At 40.6% G+C, this 17,435-nt stretch overlaps 1 protein-coding gene across 3 annotated transcripts in view; it reads right to left on the bottom strand.

The window, feature by feature from the left end:
* Positions 1-17,435, bottom strand: part of tenm4 (teneurin transmembrane protein 4) — a 287,914-nt gene that overhangs the window by 184,050 nt on the left and 86,429 nt on the right. For all 3 annotated transcript variants that reach the window (XM_088346405.1, XM_088346406.1, XM_088346404.1), the window contains one exon: positions 13,906-14,118. In XM_088346405.1, the coding sequence (XP_088202531.1) occupies positions 13,906-14,118 (213 nt within the window). The remainder of the gene's footprint in view (positions 1-13,905; positions 14,119-17,435) is intronic.

The raw sequence follows: 17,435 nt of genomic DNA, 5'->3' as shown, positions 1-17,435 counted from the left end.
AGAAGATTCATTTGTTATCTAAGAGAAAGGGATGCTGGCGACTGGACCACAAAGGGCAAAACTTTCACATGCTTTTAGCAAGAAAAAGTCCTTAAGCATCATTCATTGTGAAGAAAAGGACTTTTTTCCATTTTTCTTTCCTTGCGTCCATCCCAGCGCGCTCATCATAATTAAGCTAATGCACTTCATTAGTGTCCACGTCCCCCCACCCCTTCAAAATGTCCAGCATGCGTTAAGTCTTTTTATTTTCATTTATTAGAGATGGTGGCACTAGTGAGGTGTTTCATTTTTTTTATATTTGATGTAAAAATAATAATAATAATAATAAAGCCGGACCATTTGTTTGATAATCATGTTTATTTTAAAGTGGAAGTCAACCCGAATGATCTTGCAACAATTGTGTCTCGTATTTACATTTTTAGAGGTGTTCCGTTTTTTGTAAGTTGTTTTATTTATATAATTTGATATAAAATAGTTTATCTTTTTTTAAGAGGAAAATAAAATACCCTAACTTAAACTTAAGCAAAATCTTCTGCGAGAGGCTTAAATATTTCATATTATTATTTATTTATTTTTCTAATAAGGGTAGGAAAAAAAAAATGTTGTTTTGAAATTAACAAAACTAGGTGTGTAGATATATACCAGGTAGGACATTTATTTCTTTTTTAAAAGGTATTTTTCATATTTTATTTCCCAGGGAAATACAATAGTCAAGTCAAGTCATTTTTATTTGTATAGCCCTAAATCACGAAGAGTCTCAAGTAAAATTCAAGCAAACTCTTCGGGATGGGTTGAATATAACTTAACCGGCGAGAATGTGAAAATGTGTACGTAGGCATCAAGATCAAGCCTTGTTATTTCGAAAAGAACCCCCCTACAATCCCATTGGCCCCCAAGAGCCCCCTCATGGAAAGCATCTTAGTGTTGGACAACACTAATCAAAAGCAACTGGCCTCCTAAATAAATCATTACATCTAGCGTAGCTATGCAGCGCATCAAGCTGTGCCATTTCCAGCCCACTCATATTTATCTATTGAATTAAAAAAAAAAAAAAAAAATATATATATATTATATATATATATATATATATATATATATATATATATACATACAGTATATACCAGGGAGATGGTGGTGGACTTCAGGAGAACCAGAACTCACCCGGTTCCTGTAACCATCAAAGGAGAATGTGTAGAATTTGTCCAGACCTACAAATACCTGGGTGAGCAGCTGGACAACAAACTGGACTGGACTGCCAACACAGAAGCTCTATGTAGGAAAGGGCAAAGCCGACTTTACTTCCTCAGAAGGCTGGCCTCCTTCAAAGTCTGCAAAAAGCTCCTGAAAATATTCTATGGGACAGTTGTGGCAAGCGCCCTCTTCTATGCGCGTGTTGGGGAGGCAGCGTCAAGAAGAAGGATGCCTCTCGTCTCAATAAACTGGCTATGTTGTGGGCAAAGAGTTGGACAGCCTGACAACAGTAGCTGAGAGACGGGCACTGGAAAAGCTGCGGTCAATCATGGACAATCCATCGCATCCACTTCACAGCATTATCTCCAGACAGAAGAGCAGTTTCAGCGACAGACTGCTGTCACTGTCTTGTACTACGGACAGACTGAAGAGATCTTTTCTTCCTCATGCCATGAGGCTCTTTAACTCTACCCAGCAGAGTAAAAGCCCACATTAAACCACACCACCTACATTGCATATTACCAAATTTTATTGCAATATGTATTCTGTGTACCACTATTTAGATATTCTATATAACACGCTACAGTGGGCATTTGCACGTCACACTGGGTATTTGTATATTGTATTCTTTTTGCTTTATTATTGTATTGTTCTCAGCTCAGGGATGCTGCTGGAAATGTGAATTTCCCTTCGGGGATGAATAAAGTATCTATCTATCTATCTATCTATCTATATATATATATATATATATATATATATATATATATATATATATATATATATATACTGGTATATATATAAAATAAATAGAATTGGATGCAGGGGCGTTACCATTGGATAGGCAGAGATTGGCAGTCCCACCCACCCACACGCTCTGCCCAACCAAAGAAAAGTGGATGTAGTACTGGCAGCAGTCCACGCACTGCATATGCCACATTCATCAAGCTCATGGCCCGCGGACAAAATGTGGCCCGCCATATTATTTCATGTGGCCCGCGAGACAATGCTGAGAGAAGCACAAGAGAAAATGAAAATCACGCCAAACAATGGCTTGCAGTTATAAATATGTCCATTGGATGTGGCCAAAGCCAGGCACTACTCACAAGCATCCACCGTAGCTTTATTTTAAATGTTCTGACTACCACTGGTCAACTTCGAAAATATTCTACTCGGTGAGGTGTATTTGGGGTAATTGTCAGGCTGCGACATTTTTGGGCTTTGGGTTGGCATTTGTTCTGTATTTGAAACAGTCCTTTTTTTCACGTTTTCTATTCTGGAAAAATGAAAACAACAAGCACGCGTGTGGAATCGTTAAAAATGTGCTGAGTGGCCGAAACACCAATGATAAAAGTAAGGTAAAAGCAGATAGGCGCGGTGAACAAATAAAAAAAAAAAAAATGAATTAAACAATATATCCATCCATCCATCCGTTATCTGCACTGCTTATCCTCAGTAGGGTCACGGGGGCGCTGGAGCCCATCCCAGCTATCTTTGGGCAGTGGGCAGGGGACACCCTAAACTGGTTGACAGCCAGTAGCAGGGCACACAGAGACAGAAAACTCACTCGCTCATTCACACCTAGGGACAATTTGGACCGGCCAATTAACCTGACATGCATGTTTTTGGAATGTGGAATATATATAAGAGGCTCTTTGAACTCAGTTGGGCATTGTCAACACATACTTGAAATGGGAAATATTTAAATTTAAACTTTTCAAGGACACCTCAAATTCCAAACTCAATCTTTAAAGAGAAGGACGAAAAGTGTCCCAACTGGAGGACAGTGCTGCCCCTACTCAATGTAGAGATGAAAAAATGAGAGAAAAGGAGAGGAACAGGGAAAAAAAAATAAAAAATAAGAAGAAGAAAAAAAAAAGGAAAATAGAGACCAAGGGAAGAAAAAAGGGAGAAAAAAATAAAAGTAAAGGGCTTACAAAAAAAAAAACCTAAAGGAAAAAGCGGGAAAAGAAGACAAAAAAAGGGAAAACATTTTTTGGTGGGTCTCTTTGATCTCTGTATTATCAATAATAATATAATATAATGCACAAAGTGAATATATATTTTTTAATCCATCTTTTTACTTACCTATATTAGTATCTAGTTTTTGTGCTCCCCAATTTGAACCAATTTATAGTAAGCAAATTTAAGGTCAATCTGGAATCCCTTGGGCAACAAGTTTCCAGTGCAACAACAAATAAACTACAAAATACAAGAAAAGAACGACACGTTTTTTTAAAGCTCACCGTTAAACTTAGGGTCTTTGAAAAACACTGGAAGAATGAATTCAATATTTTAAAAAAAATCTAAACACAAAATAAGATAAAACAGAAAAAAATGTTATTCTTTTAAATACTCAACACAGTCATCACAGAACGATGGAAAAATGCATATTACAAATCACAAGAGGGAAAAAGAGAGCCGGCTTTCTATTGTTTTAAATAATAAAGCCTCTTGAGAGCTGTTGCTGGATATGTGCTGTTGGTTATGTTTAACTTGCATTAGTGCTGTGCGGAAGATTTGGGGGATAATAATAGTTGTGCCCCCTCCCCATGCATTTGATATGCCCCTCCTGAGACTCATGTCTGGTCACAGCACTGATTGGAAGGCAGTCAAGCAAAAACTTTTCCTCCGGCTTTGGTGCAACATTAGACGAGTCCGCAGGGAAGCTCCGTCTTTTGCGGAATTGTATAGGAGCTAACAAACAGGTAGCAAACAAATACGCGGTAGTTCTAATGCTGCGCCGGACCGCAGTGCTAATTGCGCTGCTTTGGATGGAACCAAAAAAAAGAACAAGGTGTTGCCAGGAAACATGCATTTAATGGGCTGCAAAGCCACCTGAAAGCCGGAACGAGGGAAAAAAAACGCAATTTTGTTGAACATCAATGCTAATAGATTGCTTGAGTATTACCAAAAAATGCTACCAATAAAAAAAGGGAAAGACAGTCATGTATGAGAAAAGAAATACATCATACTTCTCACATACGACATCATATTCTCACACATTCACAGCTATACTCTCATACACAGTCCTACCCATTCAAAAAGCAATATAGCAGTATCTCACACACACTACTGCACTCTTTCCCACGTACTCTAATACATATCCATCCATCCATTATCTTCTGCATATCCAGGGTCGGGTCGTGAGGTCAACAGCCTTAGCAGCCTCAGCAGCCTCAGCAGCCTCACCAAGGAAGCCCAGACCTCCTTATCCCAAAGCTACTTCATCCAGCTCAACCAAGGCATGCTAGCCTAGAGAAACCAGAGAAACCATGCCAGCTTAGATAAATAGTCCCTGGGACCTCCTGCTGTGAGACGTCCAGGAGGATTCCCTAACCCCCTCATGTGGCTCCTTTCAACGTGCAGGTGCAGTGTCTCTACACTGAGTTCCTCCCGGATGGCCGAGCTTCTCACTCTTTCTCTAAGGGAGAGCCCAGCCACCCTGTGGAGGTAACTGATTTCAGCCACTTGTATTCAGGATCTTGTTATTTTGGTCATGAACCACAGTCCATGACCATAGGTGAGAGTAGAAACATAAATTGAATGGTAAATCAAGAGCTTTGCCTTTTGGCTCAGCTCCTTCTTTACCACGGCGAAAAAGTACAGGGTCTTCATGACTGCAGACACTGCACGGCTCCGTCTTTTGAGCTCCCCTCCAAAAATCCCTCATGAACACTTGAACACCATCACTTGCTACCTTAACACGGTGGAAGGGCTTGATTGTTCTAATGGTCCTTGGAGCTATGATGTCTTGGGGTTTCAAAGTCCTGGTACGGTCACCCATGACAAACAAGTCTAGGTGAGGGGCCAGACGAAAAGCAGTTTAGAGAACCCTTATAATGATAAAAAAACATTGGGACATGATTTTGCGCCCCAGACGCGGGTTACCTGGTCCCCCTCTGCAGCCAGGTCTCGAGGTGAGGTGTGCTGGCGAGTGCCTGGCTGAGAGGTGGATTCCGCTGGCGAGCGCCTGGTGGCCGGACCTATGCTCATGGTGGTCCTATGGGTCCCATGAGTCTGATGGGCTCCTATGGGCCCACCCCAGGAGGCCAACGGGGCTGGGTGCATAGAGAGCCCGGTGGCAGGCATAGGAGTGGTCTTTGGTGCACCGATCCTTGGAGGGTGACTTTTGACACACTACTATGCTTTCACAAACATACTATAATACTTTCATATACAAACTAATATAATACTACTAATACTATTACTATAGACTTTCACACAGACCGTTATGCTCTATCACACAAATCATTTTATTCCCACACCCACACCACTATAGACTCTCTCAAACACTACTATTCTCTGTTACATACCATTAAAATTGACATTAGGGTTTTTTTATACATAGCTCAATGATCACCTCACCTCTGTGTCGTGTTACTTTGGGTACTTTAGTAACCATGGCGAAGTACACTGATCACACAAACTGCCATATTATGAAAAAAAAAAAACTTTTGATCCAGGAAAAAACTCAATATATATATTTGAAGCAGGTTTTGATGCATTCAGTATAAACTTGGGTGTGGCCAAAGCACCCATCCAGCTAGGTTCACCGTAACCTTATCAATAAATCGAGCTTTCCTTTGCTATCCATTAGCGTACCCGCTAGCAGCCTTCCGCCCGCCGCTCCTCTCATGGATTTCCTGTCAGCGTGCAAACAAGACGAGTGGTTATGCACCGTCCGTCTGCCGTGCATCTATCAAGAGAGGGGGGGTTGGGTTGTCTTGGGAGGCTCCCAGATTGGATTACCGAGTGGGGGGGGGGGGGGGGGGTTACAGATGGCTGGTGATCATCATGCTATGGATGTGATGCATCTCAATTTATGTCAGAAGGGGGAAAAAAAAGATATGTCGCTATGCAAAGGGCATTAGCCACGCTTGGCACACTCTGACAAGAATGCAAGAGGACAAATTGGATGCCGGCCGCATTCCACCGGAAAAAAAAGAGAAACAAGGCCTTTGAAGACGTGACTCCGACTAAATGTCTCGTCTTGTTATTTATGCCGTGTCCGAGTCATTAATAAAGTACATTTTTCAGTGTGTTTAGGGAAGATTCAGCCAGGTGTGGTACTGAAAATTGTGCCACAATGGCATACACACAAAACATAGATATATCTAGAGTTTTCGAATATATTTGTGTGCACTGTTCAGGTCTTGATTGTCGTTTTTGCTTCTCTTTTTAGCATCACTGCAGACCATTAGCAAATAAATAGTTTACAAAATACTTGATTGTATCGCACTGACACACAAATTTTGACCTGAAAGAATACATAGAAAGGCATTGTGTGAAGTAGTTCTGCCAATAGCATATGATACAGTGAAAGAAACCAACAACAGACCACCATTTTATTTGATGTTTACAAATCGCAGACAGGCATCCTTATCTCTCTCAAAAAATGTGAAAAACAATTAAGGCTAATAACACTCATCATCTTTAAATATATAATTGTTATTATTATTACTATTCCTCCATGAGCTGCTACATTATCGTGGTGGAGGAATTTGTGTGCCCCAATGATCCTAGGAGCTATGTTGTCTGGGGCTTCAAGTGCCTGGTAGGGTCACCCATGACAAACAGGTCTTAGGTGAGGGGCCAGACAAAACGCAGCTCACAGACTCTTGATGACGAAACAAAACATTGGGACACGGTCTCTCTTACTCGGACGTAGAATACAGTGGCCCTCTCTGGAGCCAGGCCTGTAGGTGGGGTTTCCTGGCAAGCGCCTGGTGGCCGGGCCTTCGCTTACGGGGTGCAGCCGGGCACAGTCCGAAGTGACGACTTGGGTCCCCCTTCCCATGGGATCACCTACTGTGGCAGGGGCCAAAGGGGTCGGGTGCGTAGAGAGCTGGGTAGCAGCCAAAGGAGGGCTCCTTGACATACAGATCCCTGGCTATATAAACTAGCTTTTGGGACATGGAATGTCACCTCTTTGGCAGGTAAAGAGTCTGAGCTGGTATGTATGGTTGAAAGGTTCCGACTGGATATAGTCGGACTCATCTCCATACACAGCTTGGGCTTTGGTAACAGACTTCTCGAGAGGGGTTGCACTTTTTTCCACTCTGGAGTTACCCGTGGTGAAAGGCGCAGAGCTGGTGTGGGCGTATTAGTTTCCCCACTGCTTAGCGCTTATACATTGGGATTCACCCCGGTAGACGAGAGGCTAACCTCCCTCTGCCTTCGGGCGGGGGGGTGTTTCCTGACTGTTGTAGGTGCTTACACACCAAACAGCAGTTCAGCGCACCAACCCTTCTTGGAGCCCTTGGTGGGTGTGCTTGAGAGCGCACACCCTGGGGACTCCCTCCTGCTGCTGGGGGACTTCAATTCAATACTTACTTGGGCATTAACGGTGAGACCTAAAGGGGCGTGATAGGGAGAAACGCCCCCCCCCCTCATCCCAACCCGAGTGGTGTTTCGTTGTTGGACTTCTGTGCCTGCACGGCTTGTCCATAACGAACACTATGTTCATACATAAGTGTGTCAATATGTTTCAGCGGACCTGCCGCCACATGTTTTGGTGGAGAGAGGGGAAGAGCTGCCAACGAAACACCACCTGGTGGTAAATTGGCTCCAGTGGTGGGGGAAGATGAGAGTTTGACCCGGCAGACCTAAGCGTGTTGCGAGGGTCTGTTGGCATTGTCTAGCGGAATCCCCTGTCAGAAAGTTTCAATTCATACCTACTGCAGAACTTTGCCTATGTCCCAAAGGAGGCGGGAGACATTGAGTCTGAGTGGACTATGATCAGTGTTTCCATCAGCTGATCTGAGCTGTGGACGTGAGGTAGCCGTGCCACCGGAGTTCATTAAGACACTGGATGTCGTGGGCGTGTCATTGCCGATGCAACATTGCGTGGACATCGGTGACAGTACCTCTGGACTGCCAAACTGGGGTGATGGTTCCCGTTTTCAAGAAAGGGGACCAGAGAGTGTGTTAAAACTTCAGGGGAATCACACTTCTCTGCCTCTCTGGTGAGGTCTATTCGGGGGTACTGGAGAGGAGGGTCCGTCAGGAAGTTGAACCTCGGATCCAAGAGGAGCAGTGTTGTTTTCCGTTCGGGCCAAGGAACAGAGGACCAGGTCCACATACTCTGCAGGGTCCTTAAGGGTGTTCGGGAGTTTGCCTCTCCAGTCTTCATGTGTTTTGTTGACTTGGAGAAGGCATTTAACCGTGTTCCCTGGGGAGCCCTGTGAGGGATGCTCCAAGACTATTTGGTGCCACTCAATCTTATCAGGGCTGTGCCGTCCCTGTATGCCTGGTCCATGGATCAGTGCAGCATCTGCCGTCATGTGGACCCTGTACCGGTTCGTTGTGTTTAAGAAAGAGCTGAGCCAAAAAGCAAAGGTCTCGAATTACCAGTCGATTTAAATTCCTACCTTCACCTATGTTTATGAATTGTGGTCATGACTGAAAGAACAAGACCGCGGATAAAAGCATCTGAAACGAGTTTCCTCCGCAGGGTGGCTGGGCTCTGCCTTAGAGATAATGTGAAAAGCTCAGACATCAAGGAGGAACTCAGTATAGAGCCGCTGCAACTCCTCATACAGAGGAGCCACGTGAGGTGTCTTCGCCATCTGATAAAGATGCCTCCTTGGCGCCTCCATCGGGAGCTGTTCCAGGCATGTCCTACAGGCCGGAGGCCCCGGGGACGACCCAGGACACAATTGAGAGACTATCTCGCTGGATGAATTGGCTGGGGAGGTCTCGGCTACCCTGCTCAAAAACATATTTCCAATTTTATTTTATTTTTCACGTAGAAGAAAAAAACTCTAAACCTCATAAACAATTGTTGGATATATTTGTTTTCTTCTTTTACATTAAAGCAAATAATAAAATGTGTCTTTAATAAACCATTGACAAATATTTTGATATTTTACAAAAAAAATGCAAAACTAAGGTAGGTTAAAAAATGTTTAAATGTCACCAAACAAAATAAAAAAATGTTACATTCTTCTAATTCAACAGGGATTGATTTCAGTTTTTAATCCCCTAGTCATTTTTTGTTTAATGTAATTCCATCAACTTTCTTTCAATTTCCACAAAAAAGGATTGATGAACCCTTTTGGGGGCCAACTTTTTTTTAAATCCGCCCTCCCCCAATTTTGCCCCCAGGCCTCCAGCTACACGACGCAGAATTCCATCCCGATCAGGTGCGAGGCACTGTAGGGTGTCCCCTTTTTTTTTGTAAAAATTGTTTTCTCCAGCGGTTCCATTGTGAGCCAACAGTGGCCGGATCCCCCGCTGCTAGCCATTAAGAGATGCTAATAGCGCGAGGTTTTAGCTGGAGAGGCTAGGGGGGCAAACTCCCTGGGAAGAAAAAAGGCCTCAGGGAAAAAGCTCCACAGCCACCGAGAAACACAAAAGAGACTGCAGGCAAACTTAACATTGCGTCTTTTCAGGAATCTGGCTACCAGCTAGCTTTGAGCTAACGACCTCGGGCGAGTGTGATGCAACGCAATAAAAAGGCCACCTGCTCCGCAGTGCAGTGAGCAGACTGCAAGCTTGTTTACTGACAATTAAAAACACATCATGAAATATTATTTCATTCCACTCTCGTCTGTGATTTTAGGAGACGCTGAGAGCTTCTTTTTTTTTTAGCCTTTTTTGCTAAGTGTTTATAGAGAACAAAATTAGTAAACTGGACTGCTGCTTGTGGGCTTTTGGAGCAGTAAGCATAAAAATGAAAATACAAAAAAGATTTTTCAGGCTCTTGTTACGCCTTTTTTTCCACAATACGACAATAACAACAAATTAGTTTGCAAGGCTAAAAAAAAGGAAAAAAAAATACAGCAGACCCCCCTCACTTGCTTATAATATTTTTACATAACATTAAGGTTTTCTCGGCCCCTCATTACGGGATTTTCCCAACTACCCAACCTCAACAACAATTTATTATATATTATATATTGCGCACCCAAAACTAATTAGATTACAGTACAGTTATGGTGTCCTGAGTTAATAATATTTTTACTTTAAAATGTGGAGAAAAAAATGTTTAGCCTCTTGTTGTGGTATTTTCCCCACCATACCACATCAAAAACGATTTTGTGAGACCCAAAATTTGCTAAAGTTTAGGTTTCAGTAGGCAACCAAGTTACAGCATCTGAGAATTTGGTTACTTTCACATTACTATATAGAATAAAATATTTGTAACCCCTGGTTACAGTATTTTCACCACCAAATCACATCAACAACAAGTTATGTCGCATTATATATATATATATATATATATATATATATATATATATATATATATATATATATATATTCGTCCGCCCACCGCTCCGATTCGTGCACCTGCCGGTCCTGCCTCTCTCCGTTCCTGCGTTTTCAGAGGCTGGAGTCGGGCCGCCCTCTTCAGGAGCATCGGCCCATTCTGGGGGGCGATGTATTTGGGGTTTTTTGAGACCTCAGGGGCTGTCCCTTGAGGGGGGGATTCTGTCATGTCTGGCGCGGTTGCCATGGCGCCCAGCTGGCCCCGCCCATGGACACCGGCTGACTCGCATTGACTGATTGCTTCTTGACAGTATTTAAACGCGTTCTTTTGAAGGGTGCGTTGCTGGATCGTTTGTTATACCTTTGGTAAGACTTCTGTGAGATTTCTGTAAATTCTGTTTAATTCTGAGAAATACCTAGTCTGCAAATCTGCCTGCGTTCGATCCTGTTTTGTTTTTAGTCTGATCCGTTTTGGACAACTTTTGTTTTGTTTAGATTTCTACTCCACTCCGCGACCGTCGATCCCCGGTTCGAGTGTGCGCACCCTCCTCCTCTTCTCTCAATAAATTGTGAGTACGTCTACGCGAATGGGTCCTTATTTCCTGTCTCCCGCTCCGCTACGTGACACAAATGTTACACAGTAAATAGGAAGTAAGGAGTTGATGGATTTAAACTGTAAATATGTTATTCTACTGTTGCATTCTCTTCTGTGCATACTGTGTGCCTTTCTTACTTGTGTTTGAAGAAGGAGGAAACAGGATGACACCTTATCTACGGCGAGATAAGGGACCTCTCTGACCGCAGGCTCACCTAGTTTCGTTTACTATAGATAACATGTTATCGTATAAACAGGTCTCAACTGTTTGTTTTGTCACTCCCCCTTCCTTTAGCAGAAGAGACCTTATGTAAATTAGGGCCTTCCGAACACAATAAAAAGACAAGGAGCATAAGAATTTTTCAGAATGTCCAGAAGTCTACATTATGTAGACTATGGCCATTTCTCCTTGCAAGTAAGTTTAAATTCACGTTCTCTGTGTCTTTTTGTATATAGGTTTTGTTTACATCTGTTGGGTTAAACCTGACAGGAGTATTATTGTTTGATTAAGAACAATCACTTATTCAACAGTTCAAACAAGTATAAAATATCCTAAAAATAAAGATTTATATTTGTATGAATTATTGAGGCCATCATGCAAATAATGGTGCTTGCTTTAATTAGTAGTTTGTGCAGTATTTTTAGCTATTTTTGTAGAAATAGAAACGTAAACGGTACATTAATACCTTAAAAAATGCTTGAAAAAGGGTTTTACAAGGCAAAATAAGCATTTAAAGTATTATTTCCCAACCCTTTTTTATTGGATTTTAAGTTTCTTTATATACTAACGCTTAAAAAAATCATACATGGATTTAATTACAGTTGTTTGTTTAAGGTTGACCACTTGTTGTACAGGTTAACTAAGTAAAACATTAAAATAGAAATAATATACAGAGAGTTTGCTAAATATTTCACCAACAGGGTACAGTGGCGCAATGAGAGCTCAACCAGCATCCACCTCAAAGAAGAAATCCAGCTTCCTTTTCCTAGTACGTGTGTAAACATAATATACTGTATCTCCAGCGCACTAAGAACTTTGACATTTTTATTATTTAATATCTCGTGGATCCATTCAATAAGATTGGTGTAAAGTGTAAAGAAGAGGTGAGCCGTTTCATTTGAAATGAAAGTGGAATAAGAAAGCTTGATGCAGTTGAGAAAATTGTTGGATTACTTTTTTTCGCCCACTTTCTACCATGGAGGAGTAAGTCGCCAAACTCTTGAATCTCATTTTCTAAAAGTAAGTTAAACTTAACTTTATTTATCTTTATAGAGCATATTATTTTCTTAAGTTTTTTTTAGTACAAAACAATACAGGTTACTTATACAAGCCTTAAAAATACGTTTACAAACCTTAAACATACATTCCATACAAAAGGTAGCACTGAAGCAACTTACGACCAAATTCATCTTATGAACGATCTCGTTTGTAAGTAGGGTGGTGTCTGTATTAATTTTGCATTCTAGAAGGTCGTTATTCCACAAATCATTAATGCGGTCCAGGACCTGAAGCAACAAAGCAGCCTCAGAATGTTGCGCTAACGCAATAATTTATCTATCAGATTTTTGCGTAGGTCGTGGTATTTTTGGTCACTGTAAGACTGCTAGTACACTGTCTTCTCTTTTCTGGAAGCCGATTGAAGCAATCTAAATGCATTGTTAGTGAGCATTGCAATTACAAGGGCAAGCACAAGCAACGTCAGTACGCAAATATACTGTACGTGGCTTCGGCATTTTATTGGTTTATTTATGTCACACACACAAAAATCAACAAATTGCTGGGCATGTTAGCTCCATTGCTGTGTACCGTTTCTTTACAATTTTTTCTTGTATACCGCTTCACCGAAGCATACACTACATATAGATAGACACAACTGTTTATGGACTTGAGTATTCTTGTTGTGGGGGAAGAAAGAATCAATGAAATGTCCTGAAGAAATTTACAAATGGTCTTAAGCCTTTTTTTATTGAGTAAACTGGACTTATTCCTCTAGAAATGCCCGGAATTAGTTGGCAACTGATATCAAGCCACATAAACAGACAAACATTCATTCATTCACATGACACAGTAAAGCGATCAATTTGAACCAAGCTGACTAAGCTTTCAGCTTCAAAAACTTACAGCAACTCAGCACTTTTGGGGTTTTCCCAGAAAGACATTCTAGTTTCCCAGGGCAGACTTAAAATGAATATTACCACTATATTTTACAGGCAGTCAGGTAGGCTACCCTAGAAAAGTGCCAAACAAATCTGACTGCATTTTTGGTTTTGCTGACTCACCAGCTTTCTCAGAAAGACATTCCACATTTTTTAAGCGAGAACACATTTGGCCGGAATCACAATATTTTACAAGCAATCAGGTAGGTCACTTTAGAGTTAAACCACTTCCCCTAGTAGCTACTAAAAAAAATAAATGACCCATACAGTTTTCAGAAATGTGTGCTTTTTTTACTAAAAGATAAGTATATAAAATAATACAATGCTAATAAAATGTCACAAAAAATACATTTAATATAAGAATTTTTTTGGCCAGAAGGATATGATTTACGCTTTTACATTGTATGTTTTAATTGTTTCACAAACTCGCATTTTTGGTGTCCTCAGCAGTAAAAATGTATTGCAATTGAGTAAAATATTATCGTCCAAAGGATTCAGAAAACAACAAGACGTGACTTCAAAACACTAAACTTTATTTAAACATACAAAAAAAACTTTTGGGGTGCGAGAGACTTTCCTTTGAAGCTATCTTGTTAATGCATTATTTCGACTGTGAAGTATAACGCTTTATTTATAACGCAACATCTGAACTCGGTAAACCTACTCCAAGCTGTTTGATTGATTTCTCGACAACACACGAAAACAAACTCTGATTGGATGGAAAAAACTGGTAAAAATCAAGCGTCACTCACCATCCACATTTCCGGCATATAAGTTCCCTGATCCGGTGTTAACTAAGAAGCAACGTCGGCCAAACTCATCCTCCGAGTCGGAGTCCCGGGCCGGCTGAGGGACACTGTTACCTAGCAACGCCCCCGCGCTCTGATTGGCCGAGGCGCAAGGGGGAGGGTACGGGAGCTGCTCCGCAGGGGAGGACGAGGCCGACGAACAAAGATGACGGGGACCTGTAGGGCCACAAACACACAACGCACGTGGTGGAGGGGGACATCGCACAAGCACACACACACACACACAATGTCTTACACGCACGACACAAGCGCTGCAAAAAATTCCTTTTACCCCAATGGCAGGACATTCTAAGTGAATTCTGTATATATACACACACACACACACACACGTATAAATATATATATATATATATATATATATATATATATATATATATATATATATATATATATATATATATATATATATATATATATATATACACACATTATTATTATTATCATTATAGCTGGATATATATTTCATCATTGGGAAAATAAATCAACTACTAGCCCACTCCTTACCTTTAAACCAGATTTTTTTTCCCAGAAAAACATTCCACTCTCTCATGACAGAACAACTTCAAACATTAATGCCATCTTTTACACGCAATCAGGTAGGTTGCTACAAAAAGTCTGACTCTGGGTTTTTTTGTTTTATCGGCTTGGCAGTTTTCCAAGAAAGACATTCCACCCAGCGAGTCCAGAGTCATGGTTTAACCAGGACCACCATTTTTCACAAGTACGTAGACCACTCTAAAGGTGAAAAAACCTGACTCATAACTTGTAGTTTTACAAACTCATGAGATTTTCCAGAAAGATTTTCAACTCTCCCAGAGCAAATCAACACCATATTTTACACGCAATCAGGTAAGTTACCCCAGATCTGAAAACTGCCCCATGACTGACTCAGAAACTTTCTCAGAAGTTTAGCCGAGATCACAATATTTGAAAATAAATCAGGTAGGTCACTTCTGCCAATTGGATAAGATTTTTATTATTATCTTGTGCGTTATAATTTATTCTCTAATTTATATGTTTGTGTACTCAATCAAAATTTAATGCAATTAAGAGTAAAACATTCACGTCCTAATAGATACTGAAAACGACGTTGTGACTTCAAAATGATAAACTTTATTTAAAAGTGCAAAAAACACCTTTTGGGGTGTGAGAGTTCCAAAAGTCGACTTTCTGTTAAAGCTAACTTGACAATGCATTAACCCGACTGTGAATTCTAACGCTTCATTTTCGACTTATTTCGCGGCAGTCGATGTCTTTGACAAGTTTCACCGAATCCCAAACCTGGAAAAAAAAATAGAAGATACTTTCTTGTCTGTGATGTTCAAAAAGGACTAATTCACTTACAATAGATCCAGGTTACGGCGTCCCTAATTTACAATATTTTCACCTACATGTGTATCTTTTTTGGACACGCGTTACAGCATTTTCCCCACACTACAAAATTGACAACTAATTGTTTTGTGTGCCCAAAAATTTAACGTGAAAATATTATTACAGTAAACCCCTGGGTTACAGCGTCCCTAACTTACGATAGTTTCACGTTGCGATGATATTCCTTGAGACCCTCGTTACGGCATTTTTCCCACCACATGTTATTGAGGATGAGTTGTTTGGTGCTGCCAAAAGTAAGAATTAGACTGCAGTAGAACTCCAAGTTCTAGCATTCCAAGTTTATAATATTTTAACGTTACTTTGTGGAAAATTATCTTTTTCCAGCCCCTGTTTACAGCATTTTCTACACCTCACATCAACAACAAATTATTTCGCATACCCAAAAACATAAATCAGTGAAAATTACATGACAGTAGAGCCTGGCTACAGCGTCCTTAGTTATGATGTTTTTACGTTATGATGTGAAATACGATATTTTTTTGTCCCCTCGTTACAGCATTTTCCCTATCGTATGACATTGACAACAAATTCTCAGTATATATACGTGAAGTTGGGTGCCACCAGGCCGTACTTGCCCAAGACACACCACAGGAAATGGTGCCCCTACGACCCTAGTGGTTAATGGATACAACCAACCAACAAACCAAGCCCCCGGGTTACGGTGTCCCCAACTTACGGTCGGTTCACCTTACAATGTGGAATGCGATATTTTTTGGTTCATGGTCACGCATGTTCCCCTCCATCACAAATAAAAAAAAAATCTAGTTTGTATGCCCAAAAACGTACAAAAGTGAAAAGTAAACTACAGTAGACCACCAGGTTATTATGTTTTTTGCCCACCTTGATAAAGTATTTTCCCCACTATATGGAATTGACAACAAAATTAAATTAGGGTAGATACCTGGGTTACGGCGTCCCTAATTTATGACTTTTTCACATTATGATGTGGAATACAATTATTTTGGGGGGCTCCTCGTTAAGAAATTTTCCCTATCATAAGACATCTAAGACTATTTTTGAGTGCCCGAAACTCACAAAAGTAAAAATTTGATTACAGTACACCCTGGGTTAGGGCAGCTCTAACTTACGATAGTTGCATGTTCTGATGTGAAACACAATGTATTTTGTTACCTCGTTATGTCATTTTCCCAACATTATGTCTTGGACAACTAATTGTTTCAACTGCCCAAAAATGTACAAAATAAAATGTTTGATTATGGTTAAACCTTGGGTCAAGGCATTTCTAGTTTTCAATTTTTTTACATTACAATGAGGAATACGATGTTTTCCCGACTGTACGACATCTACAACAAATTCTCAGAATACATATGCTATGTAGACGCCCAGGTAGCTGCCTTTATTTTACAATATGGAATATGTTTTTCACCCCCTCTTTACAGTATTTTCCCTACTATACGACATTGGCACCAAATTATTTTGTGCACCCCAAAAAAACGTACATAAATGTCAATTAGAATGCTAGCTTACGATGTTTTCACATTATGATATGGAATAGAATATTTTTCAGCCCCTCATTACAGCGCTTTCCTCATCATTCAACATTAATGACAATTTTCTTTACGTGAGCCCCAAAAACCTACATAAGTGTAAGTTAGATTACAATGGACCCCTCTGTTACGGCCGACCCTAACTTCCGATAATTTCACGTTCCAATGTGTAACACAATATTTTTTCTGACGATCGTTACGGCACATTCCCCACTCTATGAAATCAATAACATAATGTCCATGCCCCCAAAACATACAAAAGGAAAAATTTGACTACAGCAGATTAAATACCAAAGTAGACTAGAGTTTATGATATTTTTACACTCCGATGTGGAAACGGGATGTTCCTTACAGCATTTGCACCACTGCATGACGTTGACATTAACAACTCTTATTTCATAAAATAATAAGAAATCATAAATACACAAAATTCAAACTCTAAGATGCTTGTGTGCTATTGGTTAACGTAATTTAAGATGCTGTGCTGCTATTGTTAACGTCACGGCATCAAGAAGATGCTGATATTCTATTGGCTGAACTCTCTCCCATGGTGCCTTTCCCTCTCTTTATTCA

The sequence above is a fragment of the Urocampus carinirostris genome, chromosome 10 (genome assembly GCF_059441175.1).
Source record: "Urocampus carinirostris isolate Australia breed hairy pipefish chromosome 10, RoL_Ucar_1.0, whole genome shotgun sequence".
In the NCBI taxonomy this organism is placed as follows: domain Eukaryota; kingdom Metazoa; phylum Chordata; class Actinopteri; order Syngnathiformes; family Syngnathidae; genus Urocampus; species Urocampus carinirostris.
This window is presented reverse-complemented; position numbering and strand designations above follow the sequence as displayed.